Here is a 21,777-nt window from a genome sequence, read left to right as displayed (position 1 = left end):
GGAGTCTCAAATCCCCGGGAAATACTATGAAAACCTGCAGACTTACAGATAAGGAAATAGGGATACCTAGTCAGTTGTACAACTGAAATGTGTCTTACGCATTTCGGAGCATCAGAATGAAAATATCTGCTATCGGATTAGGAGCAACTCCCTTAAGGAAAAGCGGTAAATAAATTATATTATTAGAAACATGAAATAAGAGACTTACTACAGTGCCTTTGCATGCAATACTGTAATACTTTGTAATATGCATTAATGAGACAGCTGTCAAATCTACTCACTGATTGATATCACATGCTAAAGATAATGTTTCAAGATAATGTGTTCAACTCACCTGCATCAGCATACAGTAGATGCCCGCCAGACCATGGGCGGCGCCAACGTACTGCTTCTTGTGCCACTCGTAGAGCAGTGGGCACTTCTCCGCCTTCTTCTCCTCTTTGGCCATGTTCTTCCCCGACTCCAAGATGGCCGTCACAACCTGCAAAGACACCAACAGGAAGTGGGTTAGCCTCCCTCCCGTCTGTTTCAATAGGTTTGGAAGAGATACTGTACTTGCATGTGAGACCCCGTCCAAAGACACTAACTACCGTAACTAACAAACAGCAAAGTTCAACGGGTCAATTCTCATTTGCATTCCTGTCAGTTGAATTGAACACGACAGTTTCTCCATGGGAGTGCAATTAAACCCCTGAATTGATTGATATCTCCAAGAGACAGACGGAGAAACAGAATGAACATGTGATTTGACAGATCTCTGCTGCTGCTCCCTCTACCCTGCTGTTAGTATGCAGACTAGAGGTTGAGAAAGAGAGAAAGAAAGAGTGTGTGCGTCTGAACACACATGTGCACGCGCATTGGTAGGCACTAGTACCCGTTGAGGCAGATTGAAAAGAACAGGAGGAACGCAGGCAGGCAGCAGACAGACATGTCCTGCTGTTTTACACACACACCTCCAGGAAGTCTAAACTCTGTCTGTAGAGCACTTTACAATCACTTCCTCCCTCACATCCTGGGCTGAAGCCCTCTCCCCCCAGAGCCAGACACCTAATGCCAGCACCCCCCTATCCACATCGATGGGAGCGCAGTGGAGAAGGTGGAAAGCTTCAGGTTCCTCGGCGTACACATCACTGACGAACTGAAATGGTCCACCCACATAGACAGTGTGGTGAAGAAGGAGCAACATCGCCTCTTCAACCTCACTAGGCTGAAGAAATTTGGCTTGGCCCCTAAAACCCAGAAGGCGAGGTCAGTACAGGTGCATCAAAGCTGGGACAGAGAGACTGAAAAACAGCTTCTATCTCAAGGCCATCAAACTGTTAAATAGCCATCCCTAGCACCTTAGAAGCTGCTACCATATACACATAGACTTGAAATCCCTGGCCCCTTTAATAATGGAACACTAGTCACTTTAATAATGTTTACATATTTTGCATTACTCATCTTATATGTATATAGTGTATTCTATTTTACTGTATCTTAGTCTATGCCGCTCCGACATTGCTCGTCCAAATATTTATATATTCTTAATTCCATTCCTTAACTTTAGATTTGTATGTATTGTTGTGAAATTGTTAGATATTACTTGTTAGATATAACCTCACTGTTGGAGCTAGAAACACAAGCATTTCGCTACACCCGCAATCTGTTAAACACGTGTATGTGACCAATAAAATGTGATTTGTACTCCATACTGATCAGGGTGGGGATTTCATGATGATGACTAATGATTGTAAAGCAGATAAAAGACATGGCTTTGCATAATAACTGATTCATATCATTATAGGTTTAATGAACTTGCAGCTGCAGTATTTACGTCTCTTTGCCAGGTGGCTTGGCATATTAGACACTTAACTGACAGGGGGAAAATGGTTTATTACACCGTATCATTTTGGAGGGGTTCTGTAAAAAAAGTAGAATAAAATGGTAGCCTGGCATTTACACAAGCGTGTTAAAATGCTTTCCCCACACACACACATCAAATTGTACTTGTCACAATCGCCCGAATACAACTGGTAGACTTCACCATAAAATGCTTGCTTACAAGCCCTTCCCAACAATGCGGATTTAAAAAAATTTAAATACAAGAGATATAAAATAAAAAACACAAGAAGAGAAATATATATACACAGGCAGCACCAGTACCAGATCAATGTGCAGAGGTACGAGGTATTTGAGGTAGATACTGTATGTACATGAAGGCAGGGTAAAGTGACCAGGCATCAGGACAGATAATAATTAGAGAAAAAATAAAGAACAGAGCAGGAAATGAGTGTAAAAGTGTGTGTGTGTAATGTATGTGTGTTGTGTCGTTCTGCGTGTGTGTGGGTTTTGTGTGGGAGTGTCAATTTCGTGTGTTTGAGTGAGTAAATGGTTTATATATATATATATATATATATATATATATATATATATATATATATATATATATATATATATATATATATATATATATATATATATATATATACTATATATATATAGTTTCGTGAGTGTGCATAGGGTCGTGCAAGACAGAGTCAGTGCAGGTAGTTTGGGTACCATTAATTGACTAGTTAGCAGTTTTATGGCTTGGGGGTAGAAGCTGTCTCGGAGCCTGTTGGTCCAAGAGCAGATGCTCTGGTACCGTTTGCCGGATGGTAGCAGAGTGAACAGTCTACGGCTTGAGTGGCTGGAGTCGGGCAATTTTTCGGGCCTTCTTCTGACACTGCCTGATATAGCGGTACTGGATGGGAGGGAGCTCGGCTGTCGTGATGTACTAGGCTGCACGCACTACCCTCTGTACCTCTTTGCAGTCAAGGGCGGTGCATTTGCCACACCAAGTGGTGATGCAGCCAGTTAAGATACTCTCGATGGTGCAGCTGTATAACTTTGAGGATCTGATGGCCCATGCCAAATCTTTTCAGCCTGCTGAGGGGAAAGAGCCGCTTGCCGTGCCCTCTTCATAACTGTGCGGGTGTGTGTGGATCATGTTAGGTCCTTAGTGATGTGGACGCCATGGAACTTGAAGCTCTCGATCCGCTCCACAACAGCCCCTTTGACATGGGGGTGTGTGCTCCCCCCTATAGTCCACGATCAGCTCCGTGGTCTTACTGATGTTGAGGGAGAGGTTGTTGTCCTGGTACCACACTTAAGTCTCTGACGTACTCCCTGTAAGCTGACTCATCGCAGACTGATCAGGCCTACCACCATTGCGTCGTCAGCAAACTTGATTGTGTTGGAGTCGTGCATGGCCAAGCAGTCGTGAGTGAACAGGGAGTACAAGAGAGGACTAAGTACACACCCCTGAGGAGCCCCCGTGTTGAGGGTCAGCGTGGCAGAGGTGATGTTGCCTACCCTCACCACCTGGGGCCGGCCCTCAGGAAGTCCATGATTCAGTTGCAGAGGGAGGGGTTGAATCCTAGGGTCCCTAGCTTGGTGATGAGCTTGGAGGGGACTATGGTGTTAAATGCTAGGATGGTGTTGGTGTGTGCCATGACCAGCCTTTCAAAGCACTTCATAATTACAGATTGCAGAGTGCTACAGGGGGATAGTTATTTAGGCAGGTTACCATGGGTGTCTTGGGAACGGGGACAATAGTGGTCAACTTGAAACCTGTTGGAATTACAGACTGGGACAAGGATAGGTTTAAAATGTCTGAAGACACATGCCAGCTGGTCTGCGCATGCTTTGAGAAAGTGCCCTGGTATTCCATGCGGCCTTGTGATTGTAAACCTGTTCAAAATGTTTTGCTCACATGGGCCCAGAGAGCGACATCCCAGTCATTTAGAAAAACAGAGGCTTTCACGCAAGGCACAGTGTTATATTCCTCGAAGCGAGCAAAAAATGCATTTAACTCGTTTGAGAGTTCTGCGTCGCTGGGCAACTCATGCCTGGGTTTCCCTTTGTAATCTGTTATCGTCCTAAAGCCCTGCCATATACGACAAGCAAACGCTGCCGGTGTAATAGGATTCCACCTCCAATATTGTCTTTTTGCATGTTTGATGTCTCGGAGGTCATAGCGAGCTTGCTTGTATGCGTCCATGTCCGTGTCCCATTCCTTGTAAACAGTAACTCTAGCCTTTGGTCCAGCGCGGATATTCCCTGTTTTTGGTTTGGATACGCTCTTATAGTCACTGTGGTGACAACATTGTCTATGCATTTATTGATGATGACTCGGGGTAAACTCCTCATTATTGCTATTGAATTAATCCCAGAGCATATCCCAGTCCGTACTAGCAAAACAGTCTTGTAGCCTCGCGTCTGCTTCATCCGACCACTTCCGTATTGAGCGCATCACTGGCGCTTCCTGTTTGAGATCTTGTTTGTAGGCAGAAAGCAGAAGAATGGAGTCCTGGTCAGATTTGACGAAAGGGAGGATGAGGGAAGGCCTTGTGCTTTTCTCTGGGTAGAATAAAAGTGGTGTAGAGTTTCTGCCCCCCTAGTGGCGCAGAAGACGTGTTGGTGGAAGTGAGATAGGACGGTTTTAAGTCTCCCCGCGTTAAAGTCTCCGCCTACCAGAAATGCTGCCTCTGGGTGAGCATACAGTTTATTGGGTGCCAGTGTGGTGTAGGCTTGGGGCGGGATGTAGACAGACGTGATAATTACAGATAAGAACTCTCTTGGTAGATAAAAGGGTCTGCAGCTTACCATGAGTTATTGTATATCAGGAGTACAAACGCTCAAGATTTCCTTCACACTTGAAGCAGCACACCAGTTGCTATTTATGAAAAAAAAAACACTCCACCTCCTTTCAACTTCTCCAAAGCCGCTGTACGATCCTGACGGTGCATGGAGAATCCACCAAATAGTACGTGCATAGCGTCATCATCCAGCCACGTTTCAGTAAGACATAATATTGCAGCTTTTCAAATCGCTTGACTCTCGAACAAAGCTCATCCATCTTCTTCGCGAGTCACTGGACACACACACACACCCACCTCCTCTACACACACAGCAGAATGACAGACAAGTACAACCCCCCCCCACACTCTTATTCAAATGAGGTTCTGTCTTCTTTTGAAAGGAGAAAACGGGTGTGATATGGATTTCCTTTAAGTGAACTGGAGCTGTTGGCCAGGGAGCTGCTGAGCTATGGATAAGCTGCTGTATAGATCTGTTTCTATAGAGGGAGGGAGGGTGTGCTGAGAGAGCACTGTGGTGGCAGTATGGATCTATGGGAGTGTAGGGCCTTATAAAATCTGCGTTGCGGAAAACCTAGATGGCGTCACGGAATCCAGACATTAAAAGAAGAATTCAACAATATAATTTTCTTTTTATTGAAATGAGTAGGAAATCAACTAACACTGCTAACCAAACAACGGTCTCTGGCTCGTGACTAGTTGAATTTAAGGGTAACTACACCCAGACCTCAAAAGTGGTCTCCTGATGTGGTTTAACCATTGTTGTGGACAAGCATTATTGTTTTCCAATAAAAAAAATATTTTGAGAGCGAAAACCTGAAGAACACAGAAACCTGGGAAATACAAAACGAAGAAAAGGGCAAAACAAAATGAAGAAAAGGGCATTGGGGAAAAAGGCAACAACAAAACATACCAATATTATAGGGCCTAGGAGTGAGCAAGTGTGTGTGTGTGCGCGCGCTCTCTCATCATAAATCCACCTTGTCATAAAGGGAAGGGCTGCTGCAGTACTCTCTCTCTCCCGACTCCCTCCCGCACAGTCGTATCCCTGGAGACGGTGAACTGGGGGCTGCACAGGGGGAAACTGCAGACTCAGGGCCATTTCTGCTCTGTGGCAACCACACTAAGCACTCTGATCTCCCCTTAGGTCCCCTGGGAAGGGCTGTGTCAGTGAGGCAGGCCGGGCAGGGCTACACTGGAGAGGAGGGACCGATAGCTCAATGGTCCTCACTAACCAAACTTAAAAAAGACAGAACTTCTAAAAGGGTACTACACTGACCAGCACATAGTGATGGCTATAATATAGCTCCAGCACCATCAGATTGTTCCATCAACGTAGAACAGTAGGAATAGGTCTGTTCAGGTCTGTCGCAAGAACGACCAGAGACGAGTGCTGTGCAATCACAGGTTGCTAGATCCACAATCATGGCATTACTGTCAACCATAGTCTCCCAAGCAACCTTAATTCATTATCATCCATAGTCTCCCAAGCAACCTCAATTCATTACCATCCATAGTCTCCCAACCAACCTCCATTCAATACCAATCTTAATGTGTTGTGAAAAGTGTTATGAAATGTAATGTCATATTTTAAACTGTATATAACTGTCTTAATGTTGCTGGACCCCAGGAATTGTAGCTGGTGCCTTGGGAGCAGCTAATGGGGATTCTTCATAAATACAAACCTTACAGTCTCAACCAACCTCCATTCAATGCCAGCTTTTCTCTGGAGGCCAGGAATAAGCTGGTACGATGTACATTACTGGCGGTTTAAGATTTTAGTGATGTGTGTGTGTGTGTATATATACACTGCTCAAAAAAATAAAGGGAACACTTAAACAACACAATGTAACTCCAAGTCAATCACACTTCTGTGAAATCAAACTGTCCACTTAGGAAGCAACACTGATTGACAATAAATTTCACATGCTGTTGTGCAAATGGAATAGACAAAAGGTGGAAATTATAGGCAATTAGCAAGACACCCCCCAAAACAGGAGTGATTCTGCAGGTGGTGACCACAGACCACTTCTCAGTTCCTATGCTTCCTGGCTGATGTTTTGGTCACTTTTGAATGCTGGCGGTGCTCTCACTCTAGTGGTAGCATGAGACGGAGTCTACAACCCACACAAGTGGCTCAGGTAGTGCAGTTCATCCAGGATGGCACATCAATGCGAACTGTGGCAAAAAGGTTTGCTGTGTCTGTCAGCGTAGTGTCCAGAGCATGGAGGCCCTACCAGGAGACAGGCCAGTACATCAGGAGACGTGGAGGAGGCCGTAGGAGGGCAACAACCCAGCAGCAGGACCGCTACCTCCGCCTTTGTGCAAGGAGGTGCACTGCCAGAGCCCTGCAAAATGACCTCCAGCAGGCCACAAATGTGCATGTGTCAGCATATGGTCTCACAAGGGGTCTGAGGATCTCATCTCGGTACCTAATGGCAGTCAGGCTACCTCTGGCGAGCACATGGAGGGCTGTGCGGCCCCACAAAGAAATGCCACCCCACACCATGACTGACCCACCACCAAACCGGTCATGCTGGAGGATGTTGCAGGCAGCAGAACGTTCTCCACGGCGTCTCCAGACTCTGTCACGTCTGTCACATGTGCTCATGTGCTCAGTGTGAACCTGCTTTCATCTGTGAAGAGCACAGGGCGCCAGTGGCGAATTTGCCAATCTTGGTGTTCTCTGGTAAATGCCAAACGTCCTGCACGGTGTTGGGCTGTAAGCACAACCCCCACCTGTGGACGTCGGGCCCTCATACCACCCTCATGGAGTCTGTTTCTGACCGTTTGAGCAGACACATGCACATTTGTGGCCTGCTGGAGGTCATTTTGCAGGGCGCTGGCAGTGCACCTCCTTGCACAAAGGCGGAGGTAGCGGTCCTGCTGCTGGGTTGTTGCCCTCCTACGGCCTCCTCCATGTCTCCTGATGTACTGGCCTGTCTCCTGGTAGGGCCTCCATGCTCTGGACACTACGCTGACAGACACAGCAAACCTTTTTGCCACAGTTCGCATTGATGTGCCATCCTGGATGAACTGCACTACCTGAGCCACTTGTGTGGGTTGTAGACTCCGTCTCATGCTACCACTAGAGTGAGAGCACCGCCAGCATTCAAAAGTGACCAAAACATCAGCCAGGAAGCATAGGAACTGAGAAGTGGTCTGTGGTCACCACCTGCAGAATCACTCCTGTTTTGGGGGGTGTCTTGCTAATTGCCTATAATTTCCACCTTTTGTCTATTCCATTTGCACAACAGCATGTGAAATTTATTGTCAATCAGTGTTGCTTCCTAAGTGGACAATTTGATTTCACAGAAGTGTGATTGACTTGGAGTTACATTGTGCTGTTTAAGTGTTCCCTTTATTTTTTTGAGCAGTGTATATATACATTCCCTGTCTTAGGTCAGTTAGGATCACCACTGTTTTAAGAATGTACAATGTCAGAATAATAGTAGAGAGAATGATTTATTTCAGCTTTTAGTTCTTTCATCACGTTCCCAGCGGGTCAGAAGTTTACATACACTCAATTAGTATTTGGTAGCATTGCCTTTAAATTGTTTAACTTGGGTCAAACGTTTCAGGTAGCCTTCCACAAGCTTCCCACAATAAGTTGGGTGAATTTTGGCCCATTCCTCCTGACAGAGCTGGTGTAACTGAGTCAGCTTTGTAGGCCTCCTTGCTCGCACACGCTTTTTCAGTTCTGCCCACAAATGTTCTATAGGATTGAGGTCAGGGCTTTGTGATGGCCACTCCAATACCTTGACTTTGTTGTCCTTAAGCCATTTTGCCACAACTTTGGAAGTATGCTTGGGGTCATTGTCCAATTGGAAGACCCATTTGCGACCAAGCTTTAACTTCCTGACTCTACAGCGCCGTTGGCTGGTCGTCATTGACCTTGCGTAGGCTTAAACACCGGTATACACTGATTTATAAGGCCCTATTTGGGTAAAATACCACTTTCTCTGTTCTTTAAAAAAAAATCAGGTCAGTAAATAAATATCAACTACAGTCCCATTCTCATTTGCTTTTAACAGTACCAAGAACTAGAACAGGTCACGGTAGAAATAGTTTTAGTTACACAGCTCTGTGGTCCTGGAATTCTCTCCAAAATATTTAAAAATATAATGATCTAGTCACATTGGTGGAGTTTAAACACTTGATTGATGTAAAAATCATAGAAGAGTGTAATTGTCTTTAGGACAGCTTTATTTTTATTGTGACATTTGTGTTTTGTTTTAATGTAATTGTTGTATGTGTGTCTATAGTTTTGATTAGTGTTGTGTTGGTGTATGTAACTTGTTTTGTCTGAAACTTTGTTCCCCCTGCTGCTACTGGACCAGGTCTCTCTTGAAAAATAGATGTTATCTCAACGAGAGAAACCTGTATAAATACAAGGTAAAAAATGTTTTTGTCTCAACCAACCTTCATTCAATACCAACCTTAAAGTCCCTCATCCAATCTCCATCCATTCACAACTCCTCTCATTCACACCATTGTAACTGCTCTCCAAATCCCTCGCCTCTAAAACACACAACACATTAATTCACAGGGCCTCATTCATAAGCCATCAAATTGTTTCACCCACAGGGAAGGCTATGTAATTCAGTGTGAATTAATTTGTTTATAGAACTAATTAAATCACAGCCTAGCACATCAAACAAACGCCCACAGCTGTTCGGAAAGACGTCAAAGGGAAGAATTGTTGTGACTAGATTGACACACTGCTCTAGTCTATGTGGTCTGAGATAGGAGCTGTGTCTGTCTGTGTGTTCATCTCGTGTTGCTGTACAGCTATGGCAAAATGGGATTCGTTAAGTAAGCTCTCGTTTGGCTAGAGGCAAAAAGTAAAGGCAAAAAAACAGACCAGAACAATAGAGATAGAATAGAGATAGAGAGGGGGTGGTAGGTGTGCGTGCGCGCATGGATGTGTGTGTGACTCATGAACATTATCAAGTGTTTGTCTTCTTTCTAAGACGGGGTGGCGCCTTGGAAGCAAAGGAACTTTTCCACCTTTTCCCCTCATTCTGATGTTTTTCCAAAATAGATGTCACAAGAGTAGGTGTATGGCTATGTGCAAAGTGCAAAATAAAACTAACATTTGAAAAACACAAAACGCTGCTCTCTTTCCCTGTAAGCTCAGACTCCCTCGCCACAAAGCTGTCAACTGCAGAATGAAATGAAGGAATGTTCAAACACAAGAAAAGGAGAGAGAGAAAACAACAAGAGGGAACTGGAGACACGTCAAGAACAGCCAGTCAGCAGATTGTATATTTGCCCTTTCATACTGCAGAAGAAAACCCATCTCATAATGATCTGCTGGTTCTGTTTCAGTTCATTTACACAAAGCACCATAAACTGGATATAAAAAAAATGTAATTAAAAAATGTAAAGTGAAACAAGTAGTATTAACCCTCCAAAAGAACAGCTATCAAAGTCACAGTTTTGTAACCCATGAAGGTTGTGTGTCTCTGTATAAAACACACATTCTCCTTGACAGGCACCTCATCTAACCCCATGATGCTGTGACAAATTGCAGGGCTGTGCCTGCCCAAAAACATAAAATACTAATATTAAAACTAAATTCGTGACAACTTTATTCCTATATTTGTCCTAATAATATACCTGTCCGATCGGGGCCCCAGAAATGTGCAGGCCATTTGTCAACGGTGTACTGTAGCATTGCTTAGTTGGTATGCTGGAGATGACAGGTGCGGTAGTGGATAAATTCACTCTCCCAGTTGTGTTCTGCAGTGGGGATTCAGCTACTATACTGTATTTATAGGGCAGGAGGAAATCCATCATTTGGAGGATGCAAGGAAACCAACAGTATGACAAAGGACAGGGATGGGATGAGTGTGACTGTGTGCATGCAAGTGCAAGAAATCACCATAACATGTGCAAAACTGTGCAATAAGCAACGGTAGAACAAAAAAATAGATATACCTGCTTCAGCTCATGCACAAGGGTGGAGGTTCTGAAATCTCTCTGTGGGTTACAGTGCACTAACTGGTGAATTGATATACAGTACGTGGACACTAGGGCTGTCTCCTGCTGCAGCTACAACCGCAGAATATCAACGGTGTTTATCGCGCTGTCCGTGTTGCTGAAGCTGTAACATAATTACAGCCATTTCTGACTGAAAAGTTATGTTACCAAAATCCCTCATTTGTTTAGGGAAAACATTCCTTATTCCCTCAACCTTTGCTCTCTTTATGTGACAAATGTATGCATTGCATGCATGTAACCAATAGTGCCTGACCTATAGCATAGTAATCACATCAATAAACTGGTTATAGCAAACTACAAACACGAGACAGCAAAATGGATGCAGAGGACGTGACATATAAACTCGAAATGGGGGAATGTTTACTGTTTGCTCAGGAGGTAAAGGGAATGTCAGATGTGTGGAATAAATGTGACTAGTTGCGGAAAATACTGGAGATCAAGAAAAAGAAGGTAAGGATCAAGCACTGCATGCATATTATGTGTACCAAACAGGTGCCGTTAGATTACGATATCATTTTTCTGAACGTTCGGAACAATGTACACAACACTAAATCAATTATAAGCATACCAGAGTCTGTTGCAAAGCTATATATTTTTTTTTTGGAAAGTCTTTATTAATGCAAAGACTAAAAACAGTCGCATTCATTCCTGAATGCAATTTCAAGAAATGGAAAGGTTTATTTTTTGTTTAGACAAACCATTCAAGGGTCCGTTTGTTAATTTAAAAACGAATATGCTTGATTGCATTTCCAATCATGAATGACTTGTATGCTGTGTGATGACATGAACAAATGAATGACTGATTGATACAGTAGCCTATATAAGTATTGAAATCTAGGTGGAAGTAAGTTACGGTATTAAGACTAAACTGGATGCGGTCGAGCCTACAGCTCGATGGTGGTTATACAACGCTGCTATTCTAAGCCTACTAATGATAATGACATTACTTATTATTAGAATGATGATCATAATAATTATAACAATAATGAGAAATTTAACTTTTGGGACCATTTGAAAGTGTAAACACTATATCAGTAATAAAAACATACCTGAGGCTGTTCTAACAACAACAACAAAAAAGTGTAAAGCCTTTATTACAGCGTAGAAAAGATTAAAAACAGACAAATGTGAAATTGTTTCTCATGTTTTGGTTGCACGAGGCTTGGTGCACACAGTAGGCTATTTAAACAAACACTCCAACAGGCAACAGAAGCAGGATCTGTCTTATTTCTGTTGATATACAGTACCAGTCAAAAGTTTGGACACCTACTCATTCAAGGGTTTTTCTTTAATTTTTACTATATGATACATTGTAGAATTGTGAAAAAATTGTGAAAAACTATGAAATAACACATATGGAATCATGTAGTAACCAAAAAAAGTTTTAAACAAATCAAAATAAAATGTTAGTCTTCAAAGTAGCCACCCTTTGCCTTGATGACAGCTTTGCATTCTCTCAACCAGCTTCATGAGGTACACGCCTGGAATGCTTTTCCAACCGTTTTGAGGGAGTTCCCACATATGCTGAGCACTTGTTGGCTGCTTTCCTTCATCACTCTGCAGTCCAACTTACCCCAAACCATCTCAATTGGGTTGAGGTCGGGTGATTGTGGAGGCCAGGTCATCTGACGCATTACTCCTTCACTCTCCTTCTTGGTCAAATAACCCTTACACAGCCTGGAGGTGTGTTTTGGATCACTGTCCTGTTGAAAAACAAATGATAGTCCCACTAAGCACAAACCAGACGGGATGGCGTGTCGCGCAGAACGCTGTGGTAGCCATGCTGGTTAAGTTTGCCTTGAATTCGAAAAAAAATTATTGACAGCGTCACCAACAAAGCACCCCCACACCACCTCCTCCATGTTTCACAGTGGGAACCACACATGCGAAGATCCGTTCACCTACTCTGCGTTTCACAAAGACACAGCGGTTGGAACCAAAAATCTCACATTTGGACTCATCAGACCAAAGGACAGATTTCCATCGGTCTAATGCCCACTGCTCGTGTTTCCAAGCAAGTCTCTTCTTATCTGTGTCCTTTAGTAGTGGTTCTTTGTCAGCACTTCGACCATGAAGGCCTGATTCACGCATTCTTCTCTGAACAGTTGATGTTGAGATGTGTCTGTTACTTGAACTCTGTGAGGTGCAATCTGAGGTGCAGTTATTTGCCAAATTCTGAGGCTGGTAACTCTAATGAACTTATCCTCTGCAGCAGAGGTAACTCTGGGTCTTCCTTTCCTGTGGCGGTCCTCATGAGAGCCAGTCACATCATAGAGCTTGATGGTTTTTGCAACTGCACTTATATAAACTTTAAAAGTTCTTGAAATTTTCCCGGATTGACTGACCTTCATGTCTTAAAGTAATGATGAACTGTCATTTCTCTTTGCTTATTTGAGCTGTTCTTCCCATAACATGGACTTGATCTTTTAACAAATAAGGCCATCTTTTGTATACCACCCCTACCTACCTTGTCACCACACAACTGATTGACTCAAACGCATTAAGGAAAGAAATTCTACAAATCAACTTTTAACAAGGCACACCCGTTAATTGAAATGCATTCCAGGTGACTACCTCATGAAGCTGGTTGAGAGAATGGTTTTGGTTACTGGTTACTACATGATTCAATATGTGTTATTTCATAGTTTTGATGTCTTCACTATTATTCTACAACGGGGAAAATAGTAAAAAATTAAGAAAAACCCTTGAATGAGTTGGTGTGTCCAAACTTTTGACTGGTTCTGTATATCGATGATTTATAAAGCCAGGCACATTTAACAGTTAGGCTATTGATTATAGATCCAAGTTGAGATTTCCTCTCTCCTCACTTTTCTTAGACAATAAGGCAAGGGCTGTTGTCTCGTCTCCTAATGCTGCTGCTGCCTCCGCCGCATTGTTCTCAACACCAACATGCTGGTTAACGTTGCTATTATGCACATAGAAACATGGTCTAGGAAAAGACGCCAATTCAACAGCGCACTTCAACCACTATCCAACGGGGGAGAAAGTGCATTTGTTCCGAAATCATATAATTTTATTTTTGCACCATAGCTCTTACATAATTTAATCATATACAATTTCAGTAGCACACGTCTTAGTGACGGACTGTGCCATCTCCACAGCCTCCGCAATGGATTAGTGCACTCAGACAGGCACGAATCAGACAGGTGTCTTGGGACAATAAGTACACTGCTTGACTAAAGAAATCTTGGTCGACCAACTGCCTATCGACTAAATAGGGTCATCCCTAGAGGTCACACACTAACCAGTGATTTGATATAGGGGAATGACGTGGGCACAGTCAGACTGTAACTGGTGAATTGATGGGAGGGTGACGCAGGCAGTGGGCACAAGCTCAGGTGATCCATCCATCCAGGCCTACCCTAAATCCTACGGGCCTGGCCCTCGCATGAACCTTCACTCCCCATCCTGATGGAGCATGAAGGGGGCTGATGCCTACCCTCTAGCCTGCACAGTGAGAGTGAGAGATCGATAGAGATGAAAAAGGGAAAAGACAGAGAGAGAGACAGCGAGAGAGAGAGAGAGAGAGAGAGAGAGAGAGAGAGAGCAGCATACAGATCTTTCCTAATGAGCTGTTAATGTAGTGGAAGACAGAGGCATTGGAGCCCTAGAGGAACGGAACTTCTAAGGATTAGCAATTAAGGTTCAGATAAAAGAGGTGATTTGATCCTCGAAAGGCAAACGGTACATTTAGGCCAATGGGATTAAATGGGGCCAATGTTTCCGAGTACAGTAGTATAGACGTAGTGGAAAAGTCCCAGCTGTAACCACTGTAAGGTTTTTCTCCAGAGGGAAGAGAATAGTTAAACGATGCTTTGACTGTGCATATTTTTGTGACTGGGGACATTTTTCTCCGTTACACCTCTGTGTGAAATACAGCTCTACAGGGAAGGTGTTCCATCGCTGCTCCAATAACCATCTGTCTACCAGAAAGACAGGGGGACGGACTGGGGTTGGAGAATATCCACTCCTACGCTACACAGTACGTGCGCGCACACACACACACACACACGTGTGAATATACACATACACCACACGAGTACTGGACAGCAGCCAGAGAGTATGTTAGATACTGTCCCCTCTGTGCTTTGCAAATGAGTAAATTAGGATTTGACTTTGTCGTTTTTTCCCCGGTTGCTAACCAGAATGTTTACGCCGTGTTAGAGATGACGTGTGTTGTTGCACTATAATTGACATGGTGGTCCCGTCCACTGTGTGTACTGTACGTGCGGGCGGGCGTGCTTGTTGCTCTAACCCTGGCGATGGTGGTCTCATCCACAGTGTCTGGTCCTATCTCCTTGTTGACATAGAGCAGGGCGTACAGGTAGCCGGCCCGTCCGTACAGCAGCTCATCCGGCATCTCAGAGTCCGCAGACACCACTCCACGCTGCAGCTGGAGCAACCTGGGGGAGGGGCGACGCATGTTAACACAGAGTTAGACAGGCACACACAGGCAATCACACACACACACAATACTCAGGAAAAACATGTACTAACAGAACTATTTCCGTAATAAATGCACAAAAGAAAATTAAACACATTTGAAAGACGGCCAAAACAGAGAGGTGGATTGAGTCACAGTCCCTAATTATATTAAATTGGATCCCATGTACAGTGAATTCGGAAAGTATTCCGAATGCAATCTACACACAGTACCCTATAATGACAAAGCGAAAACAGGTTTAGACATTTTTGCAAATGTATTAAAATGTTTAAACAGAAATACCTTATTCGCATAAGTTTTCAGACCCTTTGCTATGAGACTCAAAATTGAGCTCAAATGCATTCTGTTTCCATTGATCACCCGTGAGATGTTTCTACAACTTGGAGTCCACCTGTGGTAAATTCAATTGATTGGACATGATTTGGAAAGGCACACACCTGTCTATATAAGGTCCCACAGTTGACAGTGTAGGTCAGAGCAAAAACCAAGCCATGAGGTCGAAAGAATTGTCCGTACAGCTCCGGCACAGGATTGTGTCGAGGCACAGATCCGGGGAAAGGCACCAAACATTTTCTGCAGCATTGAAGGTCCCCAAGAACACAGAACACAGTGGCCTCCATCATTCTTAAATGGAATAAGTTTGGAACCACCAAGATTCTTCCTAGAGCTGCCCGCCCAGCCAAACTGAGCAATCGGGGGAGAAGGGCCTTGGTCAGGAAGGTGACCAAGAACCCGATGGTCACTCTGACAGAGCTCCATAGTTAATCTGTGGAGATGGGAGAACCTTCCAGAAGGACAACCATCTCTGCAGACTCCACCAATCAGGCCTTTATGATTGAGTGGCCAACTGAATGCCTTCAACTGAAATGTGTCTTCCGCATTTAACCCAACCCCTCTGAATCAGAGAGGTGCGGGGGGGCTGCCTTAATCGACATCCACGTCTTCAGCACCCAGGGAACAGTGGGTTAACTGCCTTGCTCAGGGGCAGAATGACAGACTTTTACCGTGTCAGCTCGGGGATTCGATCCAGCAATCTTTCGGTTACTGGCCCAACGCTCTAACCACTAGGCTACCTGCCGCTCCTTAGTAAAAAGGCACATGACAACCTGCTTGGGGTTCTGCCAAAAGGCACCTAAAGACTCTCAAACCATGAGAAATAAGATTCTCTGGTCTGATGAAACCAAGATTGAACTCTTTGTCCGGAACGCCAGCATCACATCTGGAGGAAACCTGGCCCCATCCCTACAGTGAAGCAGAGCCCAGACTTGAACCCGATATAACATCTCTGGAGAGACCTGAAAATAGCTGTGCAGTGATGCTCCCAATCCAACCTGACAGAGCTTTAGAGGATCTGGGAGAAACTCCCCAAATACAAATCATTTGTTACATACACATGTTTAGCAGATGTTATTGCAGGTGTAGCGAAATACAGGTTTGCCAAGCGCATACCCTAGATGACTCGAGGCCGTAATCGCTGCCAAAGGTGCTTCAACAAAATACAGTGTAAAGGGTCTGAATACTTATGTATATGTGATAGCAAATGTATTGAAAATAAAAAACAAAAAATTATAACCTGCTTTTGCTGTTTGCCGTTAACAAAATGTTGAAAAAGTCAAGGGGTCTGAATACTTTCCGAATGCATTTGATGTAAAAACATGTAGGCTCAGACTGCTTTGATGACCCCTCTTGCTGGGGCCTTTGTGAGTAGTAGGGAGTGTGTGTGTGTGTGTGTAATGAGGTTCAGACATTTAAATCAGCCCCTTGCTGTGAGCTCCACTGTTAGTTCCATCAGCGTGCTAACAGAACCAGATAGAGTACTAGAGGCAGGCAGGGCCAATAGGTTTAGCTACAACCTCACACGCCACTCAACATTACACACACCACTCCAGCCCCAGACCATGGGAGAGACATTTGTCCGTGATAAGCAGAGATTTGCGACTGAAAAGAATTTAAGGACAATTGACATGTTGGATAGTGTAGGGATTAACTGAATGGTTCTTGATGAAGAACACAGTGCACCTGAGGAAAAAGAGTGGAGAGTAAAAATGACCAAGTGAGAAACTGGTAGAGAGAGTAAAAGGAGAGAAAACAAAGATTGTGAAAAAAGGTAAAGACAGTAAAAGAGTATTGGAGAGAGAAAGTCAGTGTGAGAAGGTTGTAAAACGTGAAGAAAATGAAGGAGGAGGTAGGGTGCACAAACCGGGTGGCGCAGTGGTCTAGGGCATTGCATCGCAGTGCTAGCTGCGCCACCAGAGTCTCTGGGTTCGCGCCCAGGCTGGGCAGGGTTCGCGCCCAGGCTCTGTCGCAGCCGGCCGCAACCGGGAGGTCCGTGGGGCGACGCACAATTGGCATAGCGTCGTCCGGGTTAGGCCGGTAGGGATATCCTTGTCTCAGTATGTAAAAATGTAATAAAATGTATGCACTCTACTGTAAGTCGCTCTGGATAAGAGCGTCTGCTAAATGACTAAAATGTAAATGTAAATGTAGGGAGAATGAGGTCAGCAAGTTAACACTAGAACCGCCATAGTCAAAAGTCCGTGACCGTTGACCTATGTCAAAAAATATAAGCCATGTCCTGCTCCTTCCCTGACTTTTCCTAAATGTTTGTATTTTACACTGCTCGTTTGTCAGAATTTTGAAATCACAAACAAAAAAGTATTGAGAGCCTTTTTACCTGTTTTATTCACACCTACTCCCAACCTAACCCGCTAAGACAATGTGCTGTAGGACGTTGGTACCCAGTCAGGTGCTAATGCCTCTCTCTCTCTCTCTCCTCACTGAATGAATGAGAGATAATTGTGCACCTTACTCCACAATTGAAGTTAAAATCAGGCCTAACTGAAGGATAAGGAGGGTGAAGAGGTTGATTTAAATTTAGAAAGACAATAGTGGAATGATGAGTTAGTGTTATGCCTATTTATCAGCAGCAAATCATTTGACCATGCGCCTTGCAGGTTGATACCATCGTATCTTTGACGTTTTATTTTGTAAAAAGAAGCTGTTATGGGGCTGTTTTATTTACTATAACGCCATTACTAATGACATTTACCGTCGGCCTGCAAAGCCGGCCCATCGAAACTACACCTAAACTAATTTCACACATAATAGGAGTTAGCCTTTTGACAAGATTAAATTGACAATAATCTCCTGAGTGCCAATATTAGGCTTATCAGTTGTCAAATTGTACATGAAGAAATGGGCACATCTTGTAATTGACAGATGCAAGGAAATGTATATTTCTTCACGCAATTAATCCTTTATAGTAGTTGATGCACTATTTATCAAGTGGTGGTGCTTATGTTTGATCACCTTGCGGGTTGATATGCATCTGATGCATATGCTAAAGGTGCGCCCGGCAACGTTCTCTAGCGGGTACTTATAGGCTGAAAGGCCAGAAGGTTCTGGTGTTAAAGCCAACAACAAATCAGGTATTAAAGAAAGGAGCTTTAAAAAGAACAACAATATTTCTACTGCAGTCAGAGTTTTTAAAAGTTCCCTACTTGGTGAGGCACTCCTGACTCTCTGTCTGGTTTTTGAGGCGGTGGTGCACCACAGCAGCCACGGCCAGTGGCCCTGCATCCCCACACAGGAAGGTGACCTTGCGACCGTTCAGGATCCTCAGGGTCCTCTTCACATAGTCCAGCGCCCTCTGGAGGTGGGAGGCCTCGCAGGTCACCCGGTGCAACTGCAGGTAGAGAAGGGCGATACCTATAGACGGGGAAAATGAATCTCATTCATAACTGGCATATTTTCTAAACCGATTTCATAAATCGGTGCTAATTTTCTCTAATCGGTTTAGAGGTTGATGCAGTAGCTATCTGAACATAGTTGTGGACAAATTCCAAACAAGATCATAATAGGACACGTTTTAGTAGCAGGAGTGCTAAACAGGGTAAGGGAAGGCATGGGGGTATTTCTGTGCTGAGAATTTAACTTTCAACTACAGTTCACTTTCGCTCGTCAAATTGTGTTCCGTTAGCCATGAAATATGTAGGTCTAAAGAGGCATTCTGACAGTCCACTTAATCAAAATATCTCACTCACTGGAGCAATAAATACATCTTAGGCTAGATACAAAACAAAAATTCACAGGGATAGCACTATGGACGAGTACCCAGCCAGTATCACTTCCCCTAGACCTAAGGCTTAGGTAAAATGGTCACAACAACGCATACACACCAGCTGTCACAAACCATTGCTACATCTGTCTTGTGTCATTACCGTAACCGTACATTACCACATGTCATTACCGTAACAATGTCATTACCGTAACCCTCAAGATGGACTGTTCATGTTAAGTGGAACGGCCCAGGACTGACATCATCCATGGTCAACCAGGTCATGCACCCAGAGGCTATGGTCCACAAATGCCTGCTTCCAATATTTAGCAATAATAGCAGTGCACTGGGAGTCCTGTGTTTATGAACATTTCGACATTCAAGCCTCCATGTCAACATACTTCACCCTTAGATCAAACAGTGGGTTATAGCCCTAAATCAAATTGTATTTGTCACATGCGCAGAATACAGGTGTAGACCTTACCGTGAAATGCTTACTTACAAGCCCTTAACCAACAATGCAGTTCAACAAATAGTTAGGAAAATATTTACTAAATAAACTAAACTAAAGTTTAAAAAAATGATGTAATAAAAAGTAACAATACCGAGACTATATATAGGGAGCACTAGTCCCGACTCAATGTGCATTGGTTACAGGTTAGTCGAGGTAATTTGTACATGTAGGTAGGGGTAAAGTAACTATGCATAGATAATAAACAGCGAGTAACAGCAGTGTAAAAATCAAACGGGGGGTGGGGGTGGGTCAATGTAAATAGTCCGGTTGCCATTTGATTAATTGTTCAGCAGTCTTATGGCTTCTGGATAGAAGCTGTTAAGGAGCCTTTTGGATCTAGACTTGGCGCTCCGGTACCGCTTGCCGTGCGATTTCAGACAGAACTGTCTATGACTTGGGTGACTGGAGTCTGACAAGGAGTCAGAGATGACTGAGTAGGAGTCAGAGGTTAGTTTTTCTACCCTTGAGACATGATTAACCGTCTCTCACCTTCAATCCCATCGAGGTCTCTAAATCATAACTGAAGATCAGTCTACGCAACACTGACCTGTGGTCTGGGTCACTGACCTGTCCAGCCCGTATAGGTGGAGAAGTCGTGGGGGTCGGCCGTCTTCAGGCCCTCCTCCATCTGCTGCAGCAGGTCCTTGATCTTGTTCTGCACCTTCTTCTGGAACGCCTCGCTGATCTGTGGCGGGATAGAGGAGGAGGGTACGAGAACACATGACCACACCATATCTTCCTTGTGTCTTCCAGTTCCAGTCCATGAAACCGTGTACAAGGGAGACAATGGTACACAAATGGTACGGACAGCCCTTTTAAAACACAAACCGCTCGGAGGAGACCAGACCTAAAATGACTCAACTAAATCCAGGTAGGCCTACGTTAAAATCACATCAAGGGCTAGGGTTAGCCTAGGGTGTGGGAAGGGGGTTTAAAGTCAAACTGGAGTTTTGAAAAGAGCTTGCGAGCCAGAGCCAGTGTTATAGTCTTGAAAGGAAGTCGAGAGCCATGGAATTGTCAAGAGACATGCATCTTTGCACTTAGAGCTTTCCACAAGTGATCCCCAATACAGAGCACTCAGGTGGGCAAGTTGCTGACTTACAAGCCCTTAACCAACAATGCAGTTCAAGAAATAGTTAAGAAAATATTTACTAAATAAACCAAAGTTAAGTAACACAATAAATAACAATACTGAGGCTATAGACAGGGGGTACCGGTACAGAGTCAATGTGGAGGCAAAATACAGGGGGTACCGGTACAGAGCCACTGTGGAGGCTATATACAGGTGGTACCGGTACAGAGTGGAGGGTGTAGGCCTGCGTGATATTATGTAACACCTGCAAATAGCAGAGAGATAGAGGCATTCAACTCTTACCCTATGAGGTCTGGAGCCTGCTGTTTTTCTGTTCCAACTGCTAATTAAATTGCACCCACCTGGTGTCCTAGGTCTAAAATCAGTCCCTGATTAGAGGGGAACAATGAAAAGACACTGAGGTCCAGAGTTGAGTTCACTGAGGTCCAGAGTTGAGTTTGAGGAGCATAGGCCATAAGCCCTATGAGAAGACTGGGTTCAGACAGTTCCGCTTTGTCAAAGCCAAAGAGCCAAAGCAGTGAGATCCCATGGTGATTACGATCTTCTGTGGCAGGACTGTGTGTGTGGGGAATGCTGATGAGACGCACACCTCTGCTCTGAGCCAGAATGTGCGCGCACCAAAGCACACACGTACACACCTAGGCTTACACCGTACAGCGCTGTTCTGCTCTATTGAACAGGGGCTTTAGGGTGGGAGACGTGCACAGACTCGGCACACAGGCAGCTGCTCACTTACACACACACACACACACACACACTTGAAGTCGGAAGTTCACAAACTAGTTTTAGTGACACCAACCTAAGTGTTTCAACCACTCCACTAACCACTAATTTCTTGTTAACAAACTATAGTTTTGGCAAGTCGGTTAGGACATCTACTTTGTGCATGGCAAGCAATTTTTCCAACAATTGTTTACAGACAGATTATTTCACTATATCACAATTCCAGTGGGTCAGAAGTTTACACACTAAGTTGACTGTGCCTTTAAACAGCTTGGGAAATTCCAGAAAAAGTTGTCA

At 44.1% G+C, this 21,777-nt stretch overlaps 1 protein-coding gene across 1 annotated transcript in view; it reads right to left on the bottom strand.

The window, feature by feature from the left end:
* The window catches only part of lancl2 (LanC lantibiotic synthetase component C-like 2 (bacterial)), a 54,896-nt gene that overhangs the window by 12,259 nt on the left and 20,860 nt on the right, over positions 1 to 21,777 (bottom strand). The window contains exons 3-6 of the mRNA XM_055928801.1: positions 20,232 to 20,349; positions 18,594 to 18,801; positions 14,905 to 15,052; positions 335 to 481 (exon numbers count right to left, since the gene is read on the bottom strand). Coding sequence (XP_055784776.1) covers positions 335 to 481; positions 14,905 to 15,052; positions 18,594 to 18,801; positions 20,232 to 20,349 — 621 coding nt within the window. The remainder of the gene's footprint in view (positions 1 to 334; positions 482 to 14,904; positions 15,053 to 18,593; positions 18,802 to 20,231; positions 20,350 to 21,777) is intronic.

Source organism: Salvelinus fontinalis, chromosome 7 (assembly GCF_029448725.1).
Source record: "Salvelinus fontinalis isolate EN_2023a chromosome 7, ASM2944872v1, whole genome shotgun sequence".
NCBI lineage: Eukaryota > Metazoa > Chordata > Actinopteri > Salmoniformes > Salmonidae > Salvelinus > Salvelinus fontinalis.
The sequence above is the reverse complement of the archived record's forward strand: the minus strand, read 5'-3'. Positions and strand labels throughout refer to the sequence as shown.